Source organism: Heteronotia binoei, chromosome 4 (genome assembly GCF_032191835.1).
Source record: "Heteronotia binoei isolate CCM8104 ecotype False Entrance Well chromosome 4, APGP_CSIRO_Hbin_v1, whole genome shotgun sequence".
Lineage (NCBI taxonomy): Eukaryota > Metazoa > Chordata > Lepidosauria > Squamata > Gekkonidae > Heteronotia > Heteronotia binoei.
Genome location: NC_083226.1, coordinates 181,559,887 through 181,585,002, shown reverse-complemented (window position 1 = coordinate 181,585,002; position 25,116 = coordinate 181,559,887). Strand labels below are relative to the sequence as shown.

The window sequence follows — 25,116 nt, the reverse complement described above, 5'->3', positions numbered from 1 at the left end:
CCGGAAACTCTTTTGCTTTAATTTCAACCCATTGGTTCTGGTCCTACCTTCTGGGGCCGCAGAAAACAATTCCACATCAGCCCTTCAAGGACTTGGTGATCCTATCACCATCTTCAAGTCCTTGAAGGGCTGCCATATAGAGGATTCCGCCGGGATCGAACTCAGGTCGTGAGCAGAGAGCTCCGACTGCAGTACTGCAGCTTCAGCACTCTGCGCCACGGGGCACAGCGGTAACGCAAAAAAAAGAGAGGAAGGAGGAAGCAGCAGTTTTAAAAAAGAGGAAGCAGCAGTTTCAAAGAACCACAAGAGCTATCCACAGAAGATTAATTTTGTATTGTCTACAATCAGCTGCAAGTGGATTAGAACAGACACCAGGGCTCCTCACAGCATCTAATATAGCAGCATTCATTTATTTATTTAATTTATATACCCGCCCTCCCCACCGAAGGCAGGAGGAGAAGGAGGAGGAGAGGATTGGATTAATACCCCACCCTTCATTTGAAGCCTCAGAGCAGCTTACAACCTCCTTTCCCTTCCTCTCCCTACGACAGACACCCTGCGTGAGAACTGGGGCTGAACTATCACAGCACCTCTGGCATGAGAAAAGGAACTCGGCCGATATGAGGGCTGGGAGGGAAGTTTCTCCTTAACCGCCCCTTCCCACTCCAGCAGATGGACGACAGACTCAGGCAAAGTGTGATTTCATCTCTCACTCTTTCCCCCGGAGAGCCTTACGCTCCACGGATCAACATCTGCAGGTAATCCCTGGCCCAAAAGAAGTCCACTTCGCCTCAACCCGAGCCAGGGCCTTCTCTGTCCTGGCCCCTACCTGGTGGAACAAGCTCCAATTGGAGATTACGGCCCTGCAGGGACTGTTGCAGTTCTGCGGGGTCTGCAAGAAACAGCTGTTCCACCAGGCATTCAACTAAGGTGGTGGACAATTAATTCTTCTGTGGCCTCCCTGCTGCAGGGACCCTGATGATATAACTCTAAAAAGGTAAAGGTAGTCCCCTGTGCAAGCACCAGCCGTTTCCAACTCTGGGGTGACGTCACATCACAACAATTTCATGGCAGATCTTTTTCTATGGGGTGCTTTGCCATTGCCTTCCCCAGTCATCTACACTTCCCCCCCCCCCCCGCCCAGCAAGCTGGGTACTCATTTTACCGACCTCAGAAGGATGGAAGGCTGAGTCAAACTGGAGCCGGCTACCTGAAAACCCAGCTTCCGCCGGGGATCAAACGCAGGTCATGAGCAGAGCTTAGGACTGCAGTACTGCAGCTTTAACACTCTGCGCCACGGGGCTCTAAAGTTTTTTTTAAAAGACCTCTTAAAATAAAACAAGGCTGAGTCAACCTGGAGCCGGCTACCTGAACCCAGCTTCCGCTGGGATCGAACTCAGGTTGTGAGCAGAGAGCTTCGACTGCAGTTCCGCAGCTTTACCACTCTGCGCCACGGGGCTCTGCTGACCCATTTATCTTATACCAGCTGGGGGATGTATGGAAGGAGCAATTGAGACCACCAACTGCAGAACTGGGAGTTTGTTTTTAGATTATGTTGCTTTTAGTATGTATATTGTTTTATTATATGTATTTGATTTTAATTTTGCATTATTGATTGCTGTCACCCGCCCAGAGCCCATTTGGGAAAGGGCGGGCTATAAATGGAAACTAGTAAAAAAAAAAAAATACTTCCCCAAACGTGTAAGCACACAATGCCAAAACCAGAAAGAAGATCCAATAGCCATTGCTGGAGCGGGGGGAGAGGTTTCCTCAAGGTGGCGAAAGTGAAGCCATTAAAACACCATTTAAAATGATATATAAAATACTTCCCAAAACAGACAAACACACAATGCCAAAGCCAGAAAGAAGGGCTGACAACCGTTGTTGGGCATGCCGACCAAAACAGAAAAGTCTTCACCAGCTGGTGGAAGAAGAAGAAGAAGAAGAAGAAGAAGAAGAAGAAGAAGAAGAAGAAGAAGAAGAAGAAGAAGAAGTGATTGGATTTATATCCTGCCCTATACTCTGAATCTCAGAGTCTCAGAGCAGTCACAATCTTCTTTATCTTTCTCCCTCACAACAGACACCCTGTGAGGTGGGTGGGCTCAGAGGGTTCTCCCAGAAGCTGCCCTTTCAAGGACAACCTCTGCCAGAGCTATGGCTGACCCAAAGCCATTCCAGCAGGTGCAAGTGGAGGAGTGGGGAATCAAATCCGGTTCTCCCAGATAAGAGTCCGCACACTTAACCACTACACCAAACTGGTTCTCAAAACCCTCAAAATATTGTCCATCAAGGCCAGTGATCTCTGGCAGTGGGGGATATCTCCACCCCACCCCCCTCTCTCAGGCTTTTAGAAGAAGAAGATATTAGATTTATATCCTGCCCTCCACTCTGAATCTCAGAGTCTCAGAGCGGCTCACAATCTTTTTTACCCTCCTCCCCCACCCTGTGAGGCAGGTGGCGCTGAGAGAGCTCTGACAGAAGCTGCCCTTTCAAGGACAACTCCTACGAGAGCTCTGGCTGACCCAAGGCCATTCCAGCAGGTGCAAGTGGAGGAATGGGGAATCAAACCCGGTTCTCCCAGATAAGAGTCCACACACTTAACCACTACACCAAACTGGCTTTCGAAGACAGAGACGGGGAACATACAAGACTTGACTCCAGTCTCCCTGTTCCAAGACCCGAGCAGTCTTGCCTCCATCAGTTCTGGCCAGCAGATTCCACCTCCACCGTCTTACCTTCCCGTCAGTGGTTACAGCAGCAAAGACCGTAGAAGAATAAGGAGCCCAAGCTACATCGCCAACAGCCGAGTTCAGGTCATAGATGAACATGGGAGTCCTGCAAAGAGAGAGAGACCAGATGCTGGCGTTTTGCAGAAACGGATCCATCTTTGCAGAATCCACTCCCGGGCAGAACAAGCTGTAGGGCCATTAGGACAGGCAGGCCAGCACAACGGGGAAGGGGTTCGGGGCAGCCAGAATATCTAAAACAGGGGTGTCAAACTCATTTGTTATGAGGGCCAGAATGACATAAATGAGATCTTGTCGAGCCGGGCCACATGTGTCATAAAATATAATGCCAGGTAGTGGAGATATAGAAGAAGAAGAAGAAGAAGATGATGAAGATATTGGATTTATATCCCGCCCTCCACTCCGAAGAGTCTCAGAGCGGCTCACAATCTCCTTTCCCTTCCTCCCCCACAACAGACACCCTGTGAGGTAGATGAAGATATTGGATTTATATCCCGCCCTCCACTCTGAAGAGTCTCAGAGCGGCTCACAATCTCCTTTCCCTTCCTCCCCCACAACAGACACCCTGTGAGGTGGGTGGGGCTGGAGAGGGCTCTCACAGAAGCTGCCCTTTCAAGGACAATGTGAGGGCTATGGCTGACCGAAGGCCATTCCAGCAGGTACAAGTGGAGGAGTGGGGAATCAAACCCGGTTCTCTCAGGTAAGAGTCCACGCACTTAACCACTACACCAAACTGGCTCTCTAGTCCAATCCTTTTGAAACATGAAGGGTGTTTTGAGGAGAAACACTGGATGCTGTGCTAAAAATTTTGCTGCTTCAACCTCAAAAAAACAGCCTCCCCCAAGAGCCGTAGATAACCACAGATCAATTATCCATTATACACTTTGGGAATCAATCTCCACGGGGAATAATGGCGTGCCCAGCAGACATTCCACCCCCCTGCTTTCTGATGACCCTGAAGGGGGAGGGGAGGCCCTCCAAACCAGAGATCCCCTGCCCCCACCCGGAGATTGGCAACCCTACGGACAGCATCACTGTGAGAAGAAGGCCTCCCGCTGAAGAGTCTCAGAGCGGCTCACAATCTCCTTTCCCTTCCTCCCCCACAACAGACACCCTGTGAGGTGGGTGGGGCTGAGAGGGCTCTCACAGCAGCTGCCCTTTCAAGGACCACCTCTGCCAGAGCTATGGCTGACCCAAGGCCATTCCAGCAGCTGCAAGTGGAGGAGTGGGGAATCAAACCCGGTTCTCCCAGATAAGAGTCCACACACTTAACCACTACACCAAACTGGCTCTCACAGAAGCTGCCCTTTCAAGGACAATGTGAGGGCTATGGCTGACCCAAGGCCATTCCAGCAGGTGCAAGTGGAGGAGTGGGGAATCAAACCTGGTTCTCCCAGATAAGAGTCTGAACACTTAGCCCCTACACCAAACTGGCTCTCCAGTTTATATAAACTTTATAAAGGACACAAACACAATTAAAGATTTTTTTTAAAAAAACTTAAAACATGCTTGAAAGATTAGCACGCTTGCAATATTTTGTTTAACAGTCTCTGATAACTGACAGCACTTGCTCTGAATTACTGCATCAACATTGTCTGTGCTGTAGCAATCTTGAGTATGCTGTTCAGGTGTTTGTTCAGGCGTCAATCTGTTAGCTGCAAACCTACTTTTGATTTACTGACATTCATTACAGAAACCTCATGGTCAATGCCTTGAGCCTAAGACACAGAGGAAAACATGAAATGACTGGGCATTGCGAGCTTTTGTACAAAAGTTGCTTCATGTTCTGGTCCGCCAGTGGAGAAAACAGGCTTTGCTCTGGAGCGTAACTGACCAAGCGTGACAAAGCAAGCTGTGACGCAGAAGGAAACGAGCGAGGAAGAAGGAAGCAGATGACAGTGAGTTGCTTGTGGGCCTCATCCGACCCACAGGCCACACGTTTGACACCCCTGTAAGGCTTACAGAAGAAGCAGGGCTAGAAAGTTGATGAAGTGGGCACATTCACACACCAGAGGCAATTCCCTCGGAGCCATTAGCAGCTTTTTGCAGGCAGAGCCAATGAGGCCAGGGCAGCTACACCAGTTCTGGACCAGAAGTACAAGCCTGACAATACCATGGGCCCACATCTCTTATTATTTGGACTGGGGGAAGTTTAGTGTTTGATTTGAAGGTTGGAATCTACTTCTGGTAGGAGAGGCTGAAGAAAAACGATCTAAATAAACATGCAAGAGCCCCATGGCGCAGAGTGGTAAAGCTGCAGTACTGCAGTCAGAGCCCTCTGCTCACGACCTGAGTTCGATCCCAGCGGTAGCTGGCTCGAGGTTGACTCAGCCTTCCATCCTTCTGACGTCAGCTTGCTGGGGGGGGGGGGGAGTGTAGATGACTGGGGAAGGCAATGGCAAACCACCCCGTAAAAAGTCTGCCGTGAAAACGTTGTGAAAGCAACGTCACCCCAGAGTCGGAAACGACTGGTGCTTGCACAGGGGACTACCTTTACCTTATCAGAACATAAAAACACAGTCACTTAAGTAGGAAGTATAGTGTTATGTATTGGAACTGGAGTTTGGCCTTAGGGCCAGCAGAGACGGGGCTGAGCTGGAGACCCTAAAACAAGAGCCCCAATAAAATGTAGCGGTTCCAGAGCCCCGTGGCGCAGAGTGTTAAAGCTGCAGTCCTGCAGTCCTAAGCTCTGCTCACGACCTGAGTTCGATCCCCTGTGGAAGCTGGGTTCAGGTAGCCAGCTTGAGGTTGACTCAGCCTTCCATCCTTCCGAGGTGGGTAAAATGAGTACCCAGCTCGCTGGGGGAAAAGTGTAGATGACTGGGGAAGGCAATGGCAAACCACCCCGTCAAAAGTCTGCTCTGAAAACGTTGTGAAAGCAACGTCACCCCAGAGTCGGAAACGACTGGTGTTTGCACAGGGGGCCCACCTTCACATGTATCTTGTCAAAAGCCTTTAGAAAGTCCAAGGATATAACTGTCTCCCTCGTCACAGACTTGGTATCTGAAGAAGTGAGCAGTGACTCACAAAAGCTCCTTCCCTGCCACAAATGTTGTTAGTCTTGAAAGCGCTCCTGGATTCTGGCTCTTTTCCACTTGTCCACCTCTGGATGAAGATGAACTAGGGTTGCCAATCCCCAGGAGAGGGCAGGGGATCCCCCGGTTTGGAGGCCCTCCCCCAACTTCAGGATCATCAGAAAGTTTCGGGGGGGGGGAGGGAAACATCCGCTGGGCACTCCATTATTCCCTCTGGAGACTGATTCCCATAGGATATAATGGTGAATTGATCCACGGGTATCTGGGGCTCGGGTGGGGGGGGAACGGGTTTTGGGGGGATTTTTTTTAGATAGAGGCACCAAATTCGGAGCATAGCATCCGTTGCCTCTCCTCAAGCTATCCTCCAAGTTTCAAAAAGATTGGACTAGCGGGTCCAATTGTATGAGCCCCCAAAGAAGGTGCCCCTATCCGTTATTTCCAATGGAGGGAAGACATTTAAACTGTGTGTGGTCCCTTTAAATGTGACGGCCAGAACTCCCTTTGGAGCCCAACTGTGCTTGTCACAACGTTGCCAGTGGCTCTACCCCCAAATTCTCCTGACCCCACCTCTAAAGTCCCCAGATCTTTCTCGAATTGGACCTGGCAACCCTAAGACGACCTGGTGGATACGGCTGGTTCAGAGGGGGTGGCTCTGCTTTCCCACCACTCCTGAAGAAGAACCAAGGTTGGCCCCTGGGCTCGGAGACCACCTGACCCTCAAGCTCCCTCCCACTCCCCACGCAAGGAAGGCCGGGGGCGGCTGGACGTACTTGATGGTGTGGTCCCAGATCTTCACTGTCCAGTCTGAGCTGCAGGAAATAAAGACCTTGCTATGGAAGGGGTTCCAGTTAACGGCGTCAACTGCCATGTGGTGAGCATTGAAGATGTCCAAGAACTGGCTGGAGTAGGACTTGGAACACTGCAAAGAATCACAGAAAGATAGAGTTGGAAGGGACCTCCGGGGTTGTCTAGTCCAGGGGTGCGGAACCTCCGTCCCGAGGGCCGTATGCGGCCCTCGAGGTCACTCGGTGGGGCCCTCAGGGATTGCTGGGCTGAAATGAACCGAGCCATGTGGCAACCTCCCTGGGGCCTGGCTGGCCAGCGAGGATCATAGGGCCCAGCCGCGCTGTGCAGCAGCCTCCCCAGGGCCAGGCAGAGATCACAGGGCCCAGATGTACTGTGCGGCAGCCTCCCTGGGGCCTGGCTGGCCAGAGAGGATCGTGGGGCCCAGCCGCGCTGTGCAGCAGCCTCCCCAGGGCCAGGCAGAGATCACAGGGCCCAGATGTACTGTGCAGCAGCCTCCCTGGGGCCTGGCTGGCCAGTGAGGATCGTGGGGCCCAGCCGCGCTGTGCAGCAGCCTCCCCAGGGCCAGGCAGAGATCACAGGGCCCAGATGTACTGTGCGGCAGCCTCCCTGGGGCCTGGCTGGCCAGCAAGGATCGTGGGGCCCAGCCGCACTGTGCAGCAGCCTCCCCAGGGCCAGGCAGGGATCACAGGGCCCAGATGTACTGTGCGGCAGCCTCCCTGGGGCCTGGCTGGCCAGCAAGGATCGTGGGGCCCAGCCGCACTGTGCAGCAGCCTCCCCGGGGCCAGGCAGGGATCACAGGGCCCAGATGTACTGTGCGGCAGCCTCCCTGGGGCCTGGCTGGCCAGCAAGGATCGTGGGGCCCAGCCGCGCTGTGCAGCAGCCTCCCCAGGGCCAGGCAGAGATCACAGGGCCCAGATGTACTGTGCGGCAGCCTCCCTGGGGCCTGGCTGGCCGGCCAGAATTGCTGCAGGGCCTGGAAAAGTTACTGCCACAGTTCAGTTTGCACTTGATTACCCCAGAGGGTGTGGCCTAATATGCTAATGAGGGTGTGACCTAATATGCTAATATCAGGGGATGTGGTCTAATATGCGACTGAGTTCCTGCTGGGCTTTTTCTACAAAAAAACCCCTGGATTTATGCATTTGCCTAGGGCAGCGGGTCTGGTATGTGCGCATGTGTGTGCCAGATTAGGCTCTCCCCACATGACTTCAAATAGAAAAACAATTATTTGTATTAATTTTGCTGCATCGTTTTCCCTTGGCGGAGCACTGTTTTTTTTAAGTTGATAATTTTTTATGGCCCGCGAATGATGTTATAAATATCCATATGGCCCTTGGCAGAAAAAAGGTTCCCCACCCCTGGTGTAGTCCAACCCCCTGCATATGCAAGAAACTCACGTATCTCCCCCCCCCCCCCCAAGACCAGGGAGCAGCAAGTGTCAACGGCTCCGGTCCTGGTGGTGACACCTTTCTTCAGAGTTGGCCCCTGCTGCTTACCCCTCGGTATAGCGATGAGATTTTACACCACCTACGACGTCCTCTCCTCGATGCCCCGTTGGAGCACACCGTGTGGAATCCTGACACTACACGGTCGTTCCACATCCCATCGCTGGGACTGGGCTTCATGCTTGGGATTCGTGGTGGGAAGTACCATCCAGTCGCGGCTGACTTAGGGTGAGCGGGCTTTCGAGGCAAAAGGCATTCGGAGGCAGTTGGCCGTTGCCTGCCTCTGCGTAGCAACCCTGGATGTCCTTCTTGGTTTCCCATCTAAGTAGTAACCAGGGATGACCCTGCTTAGCTTCTGAGGTCAAAAAAGATCAGGTGAGCCTGGGCCGTCCAAGTCAGGGCAGAGGAACAGAGGTGGTTTGCCATTGGCTGCCTCGGCACAGCAACCCTCGACTTCCTCGGTGGTCTCCTATCCAAACACCAGCCAGGTCAACCCTGTTCAGCTTCTGAGATCATCCAGGTCACGGAAAGTTCCCTCAACCCACTCTTTCCACCCCATATGAACATATGAAGCTGCCTTCTATTGAATCAGACCCTCTTTGGTCCCTCAAAGTCAGTCTTGCCTACTCAGACTGGCAGCAGCTCTCCAGGGTTTTCCAGCTCTCTCAAGCGAAGGTTTTTCACGCCTCTTTGCCTGGACCCTTTTTAGTTGGAGATGCCGGGGATTGAACCTGCGACCTTCTGCTTACCAAGCAGATGCTCTACCACTGAGCCACAGCCCCATTCATGGCTCTCCAGGGTCTCAAGCTGAGGTTCTTCACGCCTACTTGCCTTGATCCTTTTTAGTTGGAGATGCCGCGGATTGAACCTGGGACCTTCTGCTTACCAAGCAGATGCTCTACCACTGAGCCACAGCCCCATTCATGGCTCTCCAGGGTCTCAAGTGGAGGTTCTTCACGCCTACTTCCCTTGATCCTTTTTAGTTGGAGATGCCGGGGATTGAACCTGCGACCTTCTGCTTACCAAGCAGATGCTCTACCACTGAGCCACAGCCCCATTCATGGCTCTCCAGGGTCTCAAGCGGAGGTTCTTCACACCTCTTTGCCTGGACCCTTTTTAGTTGGAGATGCCGGGGATTGAACGTGGGACCTTCTGCTTACCAAGCAGATGCTCTACCACTGAGCCACAGCCCCATTCATGGCTCTCCAGGGTCTCAAGTGGAGGTTCTTCACGCCTACTTGCCTTGATCCTTTTTAGTTGGAGATGCCGCGGATTGAACCTGGGACCTTCTGCTTACCAAGCAGATGCTCTACCACTGAGCCACAGCCCCATTCATGGCTCTCCAGGGTCTCAAGCGGAGGTTCTTCACACCTCTTTGCCTGGACCCTTTTTAGTTGGAGATGCCGGGGATTGAACGTGGGACCTTCTGCTTACCAAGCAGATGCTCTACCACTGAGCCACAGCCCCATTCATGGCTCTCCAGGGTCTCAAGCGGAGGTTCTTCACACCTCTTTGCCTGGACCCTTTTTAGTTGGAGATGCCGCGGATTGAACCTGGGACCTTCTGCTTACCAAGCAGATGCTCTACCACTGAGCCACAGCCCCATTCATGGCTCTCCAGGGTCTCAAGCTGAGGTTTTTCACACCTCTTTGCCTGGACCCTTTTTAGTTGGAGATGCCGGGGATTGAACGTGGGACCTTCTGCTTACCAAACAGATGCTCTACCACTGAGCCACAGCCTCATTCATGGCTCTCCAGGGTCTCAAGCTGAGGTTCTTCACGCTTACTTGCCTGGACCCTTTTTAGATGGAGATGCCGGGGATTGAACCTGGGACCTTCTGCTTCCCAAGCAGATGCTCTACCACTGAGCCACAGCCCCATTCATGGCTCTCCAGGGTCTCAAGTGGAGGTTCTTCACGCCTACTTGCCTTGATCCTTTTTAGTTGGAGATGCCGCGGATTGAACCTGGGACCTTCTGCTAACCAAGCAGATGCTCTACCACTGAGCCACAGCCCCATTCATGGCTCTCCAGGGTCTCAAGCGGAGGTTCTTCACACCTCTTTGCCTGGACCCTTTTTAGTTGGACATGCTGGGGATTGAACGTGGGACGTTCTGCTTACCAAGCAGATGCTCTACCACTGAGCCACAGCCCCATTCATGGCTCTCCAGGGTCTCAAGCGGAGGTTCTTCACACCTCTTTGCCTGGACCCTTTTTAGTTGGAGATGCCGCGGATTGAACCTGGGACCTTCTGCTTACCAAGCAGATGCTCTACCAGTGAGCCACAGCCCCATTCATGGCTCTCCAGGGTCTCAAGCTGAGGTTTTTCACACCTCTTTGCCTGGACCCTTTTTAGTTGGAGATGCCGGGGATTGAACGTGGGACCTTCTGCTTACCAAACAGATGCTCTACCACTGAGCCACAGCCCCATTCATGGCTCTCCAGGGTCTCAAGCTGAGGTTCTTCACGCTTACTTGCCTGGACCCTTTTTAGATGGAGATGCCGGGGATTGAATCTGGGACCTTCTGCTTCCCAAGCAGATGCTCTACCACTGAGCCACAGCCCCATTCATGGCTCTCCAGGGTCTCAAGTGGAGGTTCTTCACGCCTACTTGCCTTGATCCTTTTTAGTTGGAGATGCCGCGGATTGAACCTGGGACCTTCTGCTTACCAAGCAGATGCTCTACCACTGAGCCACAGCCCCATTCATGGCTCTCCAGGGTCTCAAGCGGAGGTTCTTCACACCTCTTTGCCTGGACCCTTTTTAGTTGGAGATGCCGGGGATTGAACGTGGGACCTTCTGCTTACCAAGCAGATGCTCTACCACTGAGCTACAGCCCCATTCATGGCTCTCCAGGGTCTCAAGCGGAGGTTCTTCACACCTCTTTGCCTGGACCCTTTTTAGTTGGAGATGCCGCGGATTGAACCTGGGACCTTCTGCTTACCAAGCAGATGCTCTACCACTGAGCCACAGCCCCATTCATGGCTCTCCAGGGTCTCAAGCGGAGGTTTTTCACACCTCTTTGCCTGGACCCTTTTCAGTTGGAGATGCCGGGGATTGAACGTGGGACCTTCTGCTTACCAAACAGATACTCTACCACTGAGCCACAGCCCCATTCATGGCTCTCCAGGGTCTCAAGCTGAGGTTCTTCACGCTTACTTGCCTGGACCCTTTTTAGATGGAGATGCCGGGGATTGAACCTGGGACCTTCTGCTTCCCAAGCAGATGCTCTACCACTGAGCCACAGCCCCATTCATGGCTCTCCAGGGTCTCAAGCTGAGGTTATTCACGCCTATTTGCCTGGACCCTTTTTAGTTGAGATACCGAGGATTGTACCTGGGAACTTCTGCTTACCAAGCAGATGCTCTACCACTGAGCCACAGCCACCTTCATGGCTCTCCAGGGTCTCAAGCTGAGGTTATTCACGCCTACTTGCCTGGACCCTTTTTAGTTGGAGATGCCGGGGATTGAACCTGGGACCTTCTGCTTCCCAAGCAGATGCTCTACCACTGAGCCACAGCCCCATTCATGGCTCTCCAGGGTCTCAAGCTGAGGTTTTTCACACCTATTTGCCTGGACCCTTTTTAGATGGAGATGCCAGGGATTGAACCTGGGACCTTCCACTTACCAAGCAAATGCTCTACCACTGAGCCACTGTCCCTCCCTGATGGACCTGTCCTCCGAGGACCATCTAGAGTTTCAGTTTACAATAAAGGCAATCAAATCTGCTTGTATCTTGGACAAAGGAAGTGAGGCAGAGAGATTTAGTGCCCTCCATCAGGGGATCGACAATTGTTGATGGGGCAGCTGATGAACACAGACCTCCCAGATCCAACGTTCAGCATGCCAGCCCCAACATGAGCCTCTCTCCCAGATATTCCAGAGTGGCAAAGTCTCCAGCAGACTCACTTGGCCACCCCAAAGTGACATGATTAAATCCAGGGCTTTTTGGGTAGCAGGAACTCCCTTGCATATTAGGCCACACACCCCTGAAGTAGCCAATCCTCCAAGAGCTTACAGAGTTCTTAGTACAGGGCCTACCGTGAGCTCCAGGAGGACTGGCTACATCAGGGGGTTGTGGCCTAATAGGCAAAGGAGGTCCTGCTAGAATTCCTTACAGGGCTCTTCTCACAGGGCCTACTGTCAGCTCCAGGAGGATTGGCTACATCAGGGGGGCGTGACCTAATAGGCAAAGGAGGTCCTGCTAGAATTCCTTACAGGGCTCTTCTCACAGGGCCTGCTGTAAGCTCCAGGAGGATTGGCTGCATGAGGGGTGTGTGGCCTAATATGCAAAGGTGGTCCTGCTAGAATTCCTTACAGGGCTCTTCTCACAGGGCCTACTGTCAGCTCCAGGAGGATTGGCTACATCAGGGGTGTGTGGCCTAATAGGCAAAGGAGGTCCTGCTAGAATTCCTTACAGGGCTCTTCTCACAGGGCCTGCTGTAAGCTCCAGTAGGACTGGCTACATCAGGGGGTGTGGCCTAATAGGCAAAGGAGGTCCTGCTAGAATTCCTTACAGGGCTCTTCTTACAGGGCCTGCTGGAAGCTCCAGGAGGATTGGCTACATCAGGAGGGTGTGGCCTAATAGGCAAAGGAGGTCCTGCTAGAATTCCTTACAGGGCTCTTCTTACAGGGCCTACCGTGAGCTCCAGGAGGACTGGCTACATCAGGGAGGTGTGGTCTAATACGCAAAGGAGTTCCTGCGACAAAAAGAGCCCTGCATATTAGGCCACGCCCCCCCCCGATGCAGCCAATCCTCCAAGAGCTTACAGGGCTCTTAGTGCAGGGCCCACTGTGAGCTCCAGGAGGACTGGCTACATCAGCTGCAGCAGAGTCTAAAGTGCTCTCCTCGCCAAGGGAGAGGATGCTCAATTGTGGCACTTCGGCTGACGGACGGGGCTCCTCCAGCCTTCTAATGTCACAGGGGCTGGATAAATGTTGAGGGGCGGGACTCCTCCTGACAGGCTGGAACGGCTGACCCTGAAATTGATTAGATAGCTGGGCGTGGGTCCCTCGAGCAGAGAGCTTCATCCTGGGCAATGAGGCCTGAAGCCAGCGATCGCTATTTCTCTTCCTTTGGGGCTGGGGAGAGAGAAGCTGAAGGCAGGCAATTTCACAGGGGAAGGAAGATGTCTGATTTGGCAGACGGCGCTCGCTTCTCCCACGGAGGCAGCCCCGAGGAACATGAGCACAGCTTTGACCGAACAACTGTTTTTCTTCAGAACCGGTTAGGGTTGCCAAGTCCACTTCAAGAAAGATCTGGGGACTTCGGGGGCGGAGCCAGGAGACTTTGAGGGGTGGAGTGAGGACCAAGGCTGTGACAAGCATCGTGGGACTCCAGAGGAAGTTCTGGCCGTCACATTTAAAGGGACCACAAACCTTTTGAATGCCTTCCCTCCATTGGAAATAATGGAGGATAGAGGCACCTTCTTTTGGGACCCACAGAATTGGACTCCCTTGTCCAATCCTTTTGAAACTTGGCGGGTGTTTTGAGGAGAGGCATCAGATGCTATGCTAAAATTTTGGTGCCCCTACCTAAAAAAAAAAAACCCAGCTCCCATGATACCCATGGATCAATTCTTCATTATACTGTATTGGAATTAGTCTCCATAGGGAATAATGAAGTGCCCAGCAGACATTTCCCTCCCCCCCCCTCACGACTTTCATGCCAGTCGCTCACAAAGTAGGATTTTTGCTCACAAGACTCTGTAGCTTAGAGGGAACGTTGATCCCCCTGCCCCCACCTGGAGACTGGCAACTGCAGCCTCCTAGGGTGGAACCGTTTCACAAGACATCATCACACGTCTCCAGCACAATGCCAAGTTCAACTCTGGGACAGGCTCAGTCATGCAAAGCCACAGAAGAGGCAGACATTTTTGCTGCCGAATCGCAGCTGACTGGACTTCCTTCAGGGTCTGGTCTCCCATCCAAGGCCAACCAGCACTGACCCAGCTTAGCTTCCAAGATCTGATGAGATTCGACTAGCCTGGGCCGTCTGGGAGGCTGTGCTGACTCCTTGCCCTCCAAAATGCTGCGACCTGGTCCCTGTTTTAAAGATCTGATCCCAATGGCCACGGAAGGAGCTTTTACTGAGTTGTAGCCAATGTTCCCTCCAAGCTGCAGAGGAAGAGGAAGGAGGAGGAGGAGGAAAAAGAGAAGAAGAAGGAGGAGAAGGAGGAGGAAGAGGAGAAGGAGGAGAAGAAGAAAGAGAAGGAGAAGAAAAAAGAGGAGGAGGAGGAAGAGGAGAAAAAAGGAGAAGGAGGAGAAGAAGAAGGAGGACGAGGAGGAGGAGAAGGAGGAGGAAGAGGAGGAGAAGGAGGAGAAGAAGGAGGAGGAGGAAGAGGAGAAGAAGGAGAAGAATGAGGAAGAGGAGGAGAAGGAGAAGGAGGAAGAGGAGGAGAAGAAGAAGGAGGAGAAGGAGGAGAAGAAGAAGAAGAAGAAGAAGAAGGAGGAGGAGGAGGAGAAGGAAGAGTAGAAGAAGGAGAAGGAGGAAGAGGAGGAGAAGAAGAAGGAGAAGAAGGAGGAGGAGGAGGAGAAGGAGGAGGAGGAGGAGGAGAAGAAGGAGGAATAAGAGGAGGAGGAGGAGGAGGAGGAAGAGGAGGAGAAGAAAGAGAAGAAGGAGGAGGAGAAGGAGAAAAACGAAAAGAAAAATAAGAAGAAATTGGATTTATATCCCGCCCTATACTCTGAATCTCAGAGTCTCAGAGCAGTCACAATCTCCTTTACTTTCCCCCCCCGCCCCCCACAACAGGCATCCTGTGAGGTGGGTGGGATTGAGAGAGCTTATACAGCAGCTGCCCTTTTAAGGACAACCTCTGAGAGAGCTATGGCTGACCCAAGGCTATTCTAGCAGGTGCAAGTGGAGGAGTGGGGAATCAAACCCGGTTCTCCCAGATAAGAGTCTGCACACTTAACGACTGCACCAAACTAGCTATTAGAGGGAACACTGGTCGTAGCTCAAATGTGCTGGACAAGAGGCGCTCATTTAGCACTGTACATCGGCATTCATGCAGAAACAATCTTTCTGTGGCAAAAGGATCGGCCTGCCTGCAATTAAGATAATGGCTCCTCGGTTCCCGAAATGCTGTTAGCCAGGCTTTTCCTGGTATCTGCCTTCTTGCTGCTAAAAATTAACACCTCTGTCATGTTGACTGTTGGGAGGCCTCGAAGGCGGGGTGGGGGGATCCCTGAGTCACAGTTTAGCAGGCAGCCGACACAGATGTGTGGAGCTCCGCAAAATGTGGGGCGAAGATGGTCAGTTTCCGGCTTCTTCCACTTTGTTCCAGGAGGTAGGTGGCTTTAAAGGGGGATCAGACAGATTCATGGAGCCAGCAATAGCTATGAGAAGGCCCAGCAATAGCTATGAGCAGTGGCGATGGAAGGGAACCTCCACATTGAGAGGCAGTCAGCCTCTGAATCCCAGAAGGCAGCCTTGGCCTCTCTGCCCTGTTGCTGGCCCTCAAGAGGAACTGGCTGGCCCCTGTGTGAGACAGGAGGATGGACTAGATGGACCTCCGTGGTCTGACCCAGCAGGGCTCTTCTGATGTTCTTCTCAGGGGAAGGCCTCGGCCTCTCTGCCCTGCTGTTGGCGCTCCAGAGGAACTGGTTGGCCGCTGTGTGAGACAGGAGGCTGGACTAGATGGACCCTCCCTGGTCTGACCCAGCAGGGCTCTTCTGATGTTCTTCTCAGGGGAAGGCCTCGGCCTCTCTGCCCTGCTGTTGGCGCTCCAGAGGAACTGGTTGGCCGCTGTGTGAGACAGGAGGCTGGATTAGATGGACCCTCCGTGGTCTGACCCAGCAGGGCTCTTCTGATGTTCTTCTCAGGGGAAGGCATCGCCCTCTCTGCCCTGTTATTGTCCCTCCAGAGGAACTGATTGGCCACTGTGTGAGACAGGAGGCTGGGCTAGATGGACCCTCACTGGTCTGACCCAGCAGGGCTCTTCTGATGTTCTTCTCAGGGGAAGGCCTCAGCCTCTCTGCCCTGTTGTTGGCACTCCAGAGGAACTGGTTGGCCGCTGTGTGAGACAGGAGGCTGGACTAGATGGACCCTCACTAGTATGATCCAGCAGGGCTCTTCTGATGTTCTTATGAAGGCCTCAGCCGCTCTGCCCTGTTGTTGGCCCTCCTGAGGAACTGGTTGGCCACTGTGTGAGACAGGAGGCTGGACTAGATGGATCCCTGGTCTGATCCAGCAGTGCTCTTCCGATGCTCTTCTCAGGGGAAGACCTCGGCCTCTCTGCCCTATTGTTGGCCCTTTAGAGGAACTGGTTTGCCCCGGGTGAGACAGGATGATGGACTAGATGGGCCCTCCCTGGTCTGATGTTCTACTCAGGGGATGTTCTTCTCAGGGGAAGGCCTCGGCCTCTCTGCCCTGTTGTTGGCCCTCCAGAGGAACTGGTTGGTCACTGGGTAAGATGGGATGCTGGACCGGATGGATCACTGGCCAGATCCTGCAGGGCTCTTATTCTGTTCGTTTATTTTGCACTATTTAAAATGTCTGTGTGCGTGAGAGAGAGAGAGAGTGAGTATGTGCAGTGCCTCTCCTCAAAACACCCTCAAAGTTTCAAAAAGATTGGACCGGGGGGGTCCAGTTCTATGAGCCGCAAAAGAAGGTGCCCCTATCCTCCATTATTTCCAATGGGGAGAGTTATTTACACGGTGTGCGGTCCCTTAAAACGTGTTGGCAGAACTCCCTTTGGAGTTCAATTACACACGTCACACATTTGCTCCTGGCTCCACCCCCAAAGTTCCCAGATATTTCTTGAATTGGATTTGCAACCCTCTGTCCGGTTGACCTTGGGGGGTGGGGGGAACCTTTCCCAGACATGCTGATAGTCACCTGCACACATTCTGCTCATTTAAAATATTTTCTTCTGCTTGCAAAAGCCGCTTTTTGCAAACCATGAGATCCACATACGGACCAAGCAGCCTTCCTGTGGAGGAAAGGAAGAAACCCACGGCAGGAAAGCCCTTACCTTGTAGATTTTGCCTTCCTCGGTCCCCACCAGAAACAGATAATCGATCTTCTTGTGAAAGTCAAATGAAGTCCCACAGCCTGTTTTAGGAAAGAGGCAGACATGAGGCAGAGCCAGTTGGCATCATAGAATCCTAGCATTGGAAGAGACCTCCAGGGTCATCTAGTCCAACCCCCTGCACAAACACCCCCCCCTAAATTCACAGGATCTTCATTGCTGTCAGATGGCCATCTAGCCTCTGTTGAAAAACCTCCAAGGAAGGAGAGCCCACCGCCTCCCGAGGAGGAAGCCTGTTCCACTGAGGAACCGCTCTCACGGTCAGGAAGTTCTTCCTAATGTTGAGACGGAGCCTCTTTTGCTTTAATTTCAACCCATTGGTTCTGGTCCTACCTTCTGGGGCCACAGAAAACAATCCCACACCATCCTCTATATGATAGCCCTTCAAGTACTTGAAGATGGTGATCCTATCACCTCTCAGCCGCCTCTCTCCAGGTTAAACATCCCCAGCTCCTTCAACTTTTCTCCTTAGGACTTTGTCTCCAGACCCCTCACCATCTTTGTCGCCCTCCTCTGGACCCGTTCCAGCTTGTCTATACCCTTCTTAAAATGTGGTGCTCAAAACTGAACATAATATTCCAGGTGAGGTCTTCCCAGAGCAGAGTAATATGATACCATCACTTCACGTGATCTGGACACTAGACTTCTGTTGATACAGCCCAGAATTACATTTGCCTTTTAAATCTTCTGGGGCGTGCTTCCGCCAAATGTTCAGGGGTTCCATTCCGTCTTCCTTCTGGGGTCTCTAAGTAGGTTCAACCCGCTTTTTTTGTTGTTCAGTCACACAGTCCAGTCTGACTCTGCGACCCCATGGACCAAGACATGCCAGGCTCTCCTGTCTTCCACCATCCTCCGAAGTCTGCTCAAATTCATGTTTGTTACATCAGTAATGCTGTCCAGCCATCTCATCTTTTGCCATCCCCTTCTTCTTTTGCCTTCTGTCTTTCCCGGCATCAGGGTCTTCTCCAGGGAGTGCTCCCTTCTCATTTCGTGGCCAAAGTATTTGAGCTTCAGCTTCAGCATCTGACCTTCCAGGGAACAGTCAGGGTTGATCTTCCTTCAAACTGACTGATTTGATCTTCTTGCAGTCCAAGGGACTCTCAAGAGTCTTCTCCAGTGAGTGCTCCCTTCTCATTTGGTGGCCAAAGTATTTGACCTTCAGCTTCAGCATCTAACCTTCCAGGGAACAGTCTGGGTTGATTTCCCTTAGGACTGACTGATTGGATCTTTTGCAGTCCAAGGGACTCTCAAGAGTCTTCTCCAGGGAGTGCTCCCTTCTCATTGGGTGGCCAAAGTAGTTGAGCTTCAGCTTCAGCATCTGACCTTCCAGGGAACAGTCTGGGTTGATTTCCCTTAGGACTGACTGACTGGATCTTCTTGCAGTCCAAGGGACTCTCAAGAGTCTTCTCCAGGGAGTGCTCCCTTCTCATTTCGTGGCCAAAGTAGTTGAGCTTCAGCTTCAGCATCTGACCTTCCAGGGAACAGTCTGGGTTGATTTCCCTTAGGACTGACTGACTGGATCTTCTTGCAGTCCAAGGGACTCTCAAGAGTCTTCTCCAGGGAGTGCTCCCTTCTCATTGGGTGGCCAAAGTAGTTGAGCTTCAGCTTCAGCATCTGACCTTCCAGGGAACAGTCTGGGTTGATTTCCCTTAGGACTGACTGACTGGATCTTCTTGCAGTCCAAGGGACTCTCAAGAGTCTTCTCCAGGGAGTGCTCCCTTCTCATTGGGTGGCCAAAGTAGTTGAGCTTCAGCTTCAGCATCTGACCTTCCAGGGAACAGTCTGGGTTGATTTCCCTTAGGACTGACTGACTGGATCTTCTTGCAGTCCAAGGGACTCTCAAGAGTCTTCTCCAGGGAGTGCTCCCTTCTCATTGGGTGGCCAAAGTAGTTGAGCTTCAGCTTCAGCATCTGACCTTCCAGGGAACAGTCTGGGTTGATTTCCCTTAGGACTGACTGACTGGATCTTCTTGCAGTCCAAGGGACTCTCAAGAGTCTTCTCCAGGGAGTGCTCCCTTCTCATTGGGTGGCCAAAGTAGTTGAGCTTCAGCTTCAGCATCTGACCTTCCAGGGAACAGTCTGGGTTGATTTCCCTTAGGACTGACTGATTGGATCTTTTGCAGTCCAAGGGACTCTCAAGAGTCTTCTCCAGGGAGTGCTCCCTTCTCATTGGGTGGCCAAAGTAGCTGAGCTTCAGCTTCAGCATCTGACCTTCCAGGGAACAGTCTGGGTTGATTTCCCTTAGGATTGACTGACTGGATCTTCTTGCAGTCCAAGGGACTCTCAAGAGTCTTCTCCAGGGAGTGCTCCCTTCTCATTTGGTGGTCAAAGTCTTTGACCTTCAGCTTCAGCATCTGACCTTCCAGGGGAGAGTCTGGGTTGATTTCCCTTAGGACTCTTCTTGCAGTCCAAGGGACTCTCAAGAGTCTTCTCCAGCACCACAGCTCAAAAGCATGTATTCTTCAACCTGCTAATCCCAGCTAATTAACTGGCCACAACCTGGGTAAAGAGCCCTCTGAACTGTTGTTGAAGGGAGGCCCCCCCCGAATAAATTCATGAAGACATGTGGAGATGCCTTACACTAGGGCTACCAATCCACAGGTGGGGGCAGGGGACCTCCCAGTTTGGCCCTCCCCCTGATTCAGGGCCATCAGAAAGCAGGGGGAGGGGAAGGAAATGTCTGCTGGGAACCCTATTATTCCTTATGGAGACTTATTCCCATAGGAAATCATAGAGAATTGATCCGTGGGTATTTGAGCTCTGTGGGGGCTGTTTTTTTGAGGTAGAAGCACCGAAATTTCAATATAGCATCCAGTGGCTCTCCCCAAAATACCGCCCAGGTTTCAAAATGTTTGGACCAGGAGGTCCAATTCTATGACCCTCAGAAGAAGGTGCCTCTATCCTTCCTTATTTCCTATGGAAGGAAGGCATTTAAAAAGGTGTGAGGTCCCTTTAAATGCAATGGCCAGAACTCCCTTTGGAGTTCAATGATGCTTGTCACACCCTTGCTCCTGGCTCCACCCCCAATGTCTACTGGCTCCATTCCCAAAGTTCCCAGAAATTTCTTGAATTAGTCTAGGCAACCCTACCTTACACTCAATCAGAGCATTACCCATCAAGGTGAGTGTTGTCTACTCTGGCTGGTAGCTGCTTTGCAGGGTCTCAGGCAGAGGTCTTTCATATCACCTCCTTCCCGGTTCTTTTAACTGCAGATGCCGGGGACTGAACCTGGGACCTTCTGCATGTACAACTGATGTTCTACCTCTGAGCCCCAGCTAAACGGCAGGGCTTGCTCCTAATGTGAACATAACATTGAGAGCATTTTGCCAGTCCAATTCAGAAGGCTGAAGAAGAAGAAGACAACTACAGATTTATACTCCACCCTTGTCTCTGAAACGGCCCCGTGGCACAGAGTGTTAAAGCTGCGGTACTGCAGTCGGAGCCCTCTGCTCCCGACCTGAGTTCGATCCCCAGTGGAAGCTGGCTTTTCAGGTAGCCAGCTCAAGGTTGACTCTATCCTTCCAAGGTCGGTAAAATGAGTACCCAGCTTGCTGGTGGGGAAAGTGTCGATGATTGGGGAAGGCAATGGCAAACCACCCCGTAAAAAGTCTGCTGTGAAAACATTGTAAAAGCAACGTCACCCTAGAGTCGGAAACGACAGGGGACCTTTCCTTTTCCTTTCCCTGTCTCTGAATCAGAATCTCAGAGTGGTTTACAATCTCCTGTATCTTCTTCCCCCGCAACAGACACCCTGTGAGGTGGGTGGGACTGCGAGAGCTCTGACAGAAACTGCCTTTTCAAGGACAGCTCTGCAAGAGCTATGGCTGACCCAAGGCCATTCCAGCAGCTGCAAGTGGAGGAGTGGGGAATCAAACTCGGTTCTCCCAGATAAGAGTTTGCGCACTTAACCACTACACTAAACTGGCTCTAATCAGAGAAGAGGTTCGAGACTAGCTTGTTCCTCATATAAACACTTAAGTGGTATTGAGCGGATGATAAATTTTAAAAGAAGAAGAAGAAGAAGAAGATATTAGATTTATATCCCGCCCTCCACTCCGAAGAGTCTCAGAGTGGCTCACAATCTCCTTTATCTTCCTCCCCCACAACAGACACCCTGCGAGGTAGGTGGGGCTGGAGAGGGCTCTCACAGCAGCTGCCCTTTCAAGGACAACCTCTGCCAGAGCTATGGCTGACCCGAGGCCATTCCAGCAGGTGCAAGTGGAGGAGTGGGGAATCAAACCCGGTTCTCCCAGATAAGAGTCCACACACCACCAAGAGGTCTGCAGAGAGCATTTTGACCAGCCAAATCCAGAAGGCTTTTGCATCGGATCAGGGAAGACGTTAAGGCCTGGATTGCTTGCAATATGAACCCTGAATTGTAACAAGAGGCTGAGAACCTTGAAGAAAACAGGAAAACTCCAGAGGAAAAGTTTTGATGAAATGAGCCTATGTCCAGGTGCTTTTCTTTGTAACACTGTAAAGTTGGACTTCTTTATAATGTGTAAAAAAGATTTATATGACTCTTTTAAAAGTTTTACTAAACACAGCAGCCAGCGTATCACAGTGTTTGTTTGTTTGTATTTCCTGTGATGCCACCTGGGGGCCAGCAGCCTTTCATTCACATCAGGGGAGACCTACAATAAATCCACTTTTTCTCCAGTTCCTTGAACAGGCATTTCGATAAGGAGGACTCACAACAGACCATTCTTAAAAAGTGAAACAAAAATGTGAAATGAAGTGAAACCCTAGCACCATCCTGTGAATTTAGGGGCAGGTATTTGTGAATTCCTTGCATTGTGCAGGGGGTTGGATTAGATGATCCTGGAGGTCCCTTCCAACTCTACGATTCTATGATTCTAAAGAAGAAGAAGACTGCAGATTTATACCACGCCCTTCTCTCCGAAGCAGAGACTCAGAGAGGCTTACATTCTCCTTTACCTTTCCCCCAACACACACAACAGACACCCAGTGAGGTGGGTGGGGCTGAGAGAGTCTCACAGCAGTTGCCCTTTCGGCGGGGGAGGGCAGGATATAAGAATAAATTTATTATTATTATTATTATTATTATTATTTCAAGGACAAAATCTGTCAGAGCTATAGCTGACCCAAGGCCATTCCAGCAGGTGCAAGTGGAGGAGTGGGGAATCAAACCCAGGTCTCCCAGATAAGAGTCCGCACACTTCACCACTATACCAAACTGGCTCTCACAGAAGCTGCCCATTCAAGGACAATGTGAGGGCTATGGCTGACCCAAGGCCATTCCAGCAGCTGCAAGGGGAGGAGTGGGGAATCAAACCCAGTTCTCCCATATAAGAGTCCGCACACTTCACCACTACACCAAACTGGCTCTCACAGAAGCTGCCCTTTCAAGGACAATATGAGGGCTATGGCTGACCCAAGGCCATTCCAGCAGGCGCACGTGGAGGAGTGGGGAATCAAACCCGGTTCTCCCAGGTAAGAGTCCGCACACTTAACCACTACACCAAACTGGCTCTCATAGCAGCTGCCCTTTCAAGGACAATATGAGGGCTATGGCTGACCCAAGGCCATTCCATCAGCTGCAAGGGGAGGAGTGGGGAATCAAACCCGGTTCTCCCAGATAAGAGTCCGGGCACTTCACCACCACACCAAACAGGCAAAACAGATCGATGAGGCCTGACTGCTCTCCACCTCCCAAGGAGGAAGCCTGTTCCACTGAGGAACTGCTCTAATGTCAGGACCTCCCAAGAAGGAAGCCTGTTCCACTGAGGAACTGCTCTAATGTCAGGAAGTTCATAGAATCATAGAGCTGGAAGGGACCTCTAGGGTCATCTAGTCCAGCCCCCTGCACAATGCAGGAAACTCACAAACTTCCCCCTAAATTCACAGGATCTTCATTGCTGTCAGATGGTCATCTAGCCTCTGTTGAAAAACCTCCAAGGAAGGAGAGCCCACAACCTCCCAAGGAGGAAGCCTGTTCCACTGAGGAATCGCTCTAAAGGTCAGGGAGTTCTTCCTAATGTTGAGCCAGACACTCTTTTGATTTAATTTCAACCCATTGGTTCTGGTCCTACTTTCCGAGGCCACAGAAAACAAGTCCACACCATCCTCTAGAAGACAGCCCTCCCTCCCGGCTTTCAAACATCTGACATCCATGTCTTGCAGCTCTCAAACATCTGACATTTATTTTGTATGGCTGTTACATTAAGCAAGTTTGCCCACCCCTGCTCCAGAGGAACTGAATTGGAGCTCAGTAGTAATTCCGGGAGGACTCCAGGGCCCACCTGGAGACTGGCAACCCTAGCAACCCCCCGTGTCAGCAGCCTCGCGCGTCAGGAACCCAAGCGGTGCTGAGCGGTTTGTCCCATACCGATGGTCTGTAGCTGCAGCCCCTCTGGCCCTTCCACCGTCGTCCCTTCGACCAGCAGCTTTATGATGTCTGTGTGGACCAGCTCGTTCTGCAGGGAAAGATCAAAATAATTGCTGTCACAATTGGTTAAGGGACGATGAAGCCGAAGGAGGGCTCTGCCTGCTGAATGTTTCACGGCAGCAGCTGCCGGCTTGCGGGAGCCGGGTCTTAATGAGGGCCGCACCACGCTCTGTCATGCCCTGTTCGAGGCGCATCTGCGTCGCTCGTGGCTCTGTGCTGTGGCAACTGAGGGCCCCTTTGTGCGCTCTTTTGTCTCGCACAACAATGGGAACGTGTGCGTCTCTGATTGAGGGTGCGGCGATCAGGGAGCCCGTGTTTACAACAGCTGCACAATTCATACTTCTGTGGCAGAACATATGTTCTTGCAACCCGTTATGCATTGAAACAAATGCACCCATTGACCTCTGCATAAGAACATCAGAAGAGCTCTGATGGATCAAACCAGGGAGGGCCCATCTAGTCCAGCCTCCTGTCTCACACAGTGGCCAGCTAGTTCCTCTGGAGAGCCAACAACAGGGCAGAGAGGCTGAGGCCTTCCCCTGGGAAGAGCATCAGAAGAGCCCTGCTGGTTCAGACCAGGGAGTGTTCATCTAGTCCAGCCTCCTGTCTCACAGTGGCCAGCCAGTTCCTCTGGAGGGCCAGCAACAGGGCAGAGAGGCTGAGGCCTTCCCCTGAGAAGAACACCAGAAGAGCCCTGCTGGATCAGACCAGAGAGGGCCCATCTAGTCCAGCCTCCCATCTCACACAGTGGCCAGCCAGTTCCTCTGGAGGGCCAACAAGAGGGCAGAGAGGCCGAGGCCTTCCACTGAGAAGAACATAAGAAGAGCCTTGCTGGATCAGACCAGGAAGGGTCCATCTAGTCCAGCCTCCTGTCTCACACAGTGGGCAATCAGTTCCTCTGGAGGGCCAACAACAGGGCAGAGAGGCTGAGGCCTTCCCCTGAAAAGAACATAAGAAGAGCCCTGCTGGATCAGACCAGGGAGGGTCCATCTAATCCAGCCTCCCATCTCACACAGTGGCCAGCCAGTTCCTCTGTAGGGCAAACAACAGGGCAGAGAGGCCGAGGCCTTCCCCTGAGAAGAACCTCAGAAGACCCGTGCTGGATCAGACCAGGGAGGGTCCATCTAGTCCAGCCTCCTGCCTCACAGAGGCCAACCAGTTCCTCTGGAGGGCCAACAACAGGGCAGAGAGGCCGAGGCCTTCCCCTGAGAAGAACATCAGGAGAGCCCTGCTGGATCAGACCAGTGAGGTTCCATCTAGTCCAGCCTCCTGTCTCACACAGTGGCCAATCAGTTCCTCTGGAGAGTCAACAACAGGGCAGAGAGGCCGAGGCCTTCCCCTGAGAAGAACATCAGGAGAGCCCTGCTGGATCAGACCAGGGAGGGTCCATCTAGTCCAGCCTCCTGTCTCACACAGTGGCCAATCAGTTCCTCTGGAGAGTCAACAACAGGGCAGAGAGGCCGAGGCCTTCCCCTGAGAAGAACATCAAGAGAGCCCTGCTGGATCAGACCAGTGAGGGTCCATCTAGTCCAGCCTCCGGTCTCACACAGTGGCCAATCAGTTCCTCTGGAGAGTCAACAACAGGGCAGAGAGGCCGAGGCCTTCCCCTGAGAAGAACATCAGGAGAGCCCTGCTGGATCAGACC

At 52.2% G+C, this 25,116-nt stretch overlaps 1 protein-coding gene across 1 annotated transcript in view; it reads right to left on the bottom strand.

Moving 5' to 3' along the window:
* Positions 1 to 25,116, bottom strand: part of DNAI1 (dynein axonemal intermediate chain 1) — a 310,319-nt gene that overhangs the window by 117,553 nt on the left and 167,650 nt on the right. The window contains exons 15-18 of the mRNA XM_060236614.1: positions 23,412 to 23,499; positions 17,007 to 17,086; positions 6,553 to 6,701; positions 2,736 to 2,835 (exon numbers count right to left, since the gene is read on the bottom strand). Of these exons, the coding sequence (XP_060092597.1) occupies positions 2,736 to 2,835; positions 6,553 to 6,701; positions 17,007 to 17,086; positions 23,412 to 23,499 (417 nt within the window). The remainder of the gene's footprint in view (positions 1 to 2,735; positions 2,836 to 6,552; positions 6,702 to 17,006; positions 17,087 to 23,411; positions 23,500 to 25,116) is intronic.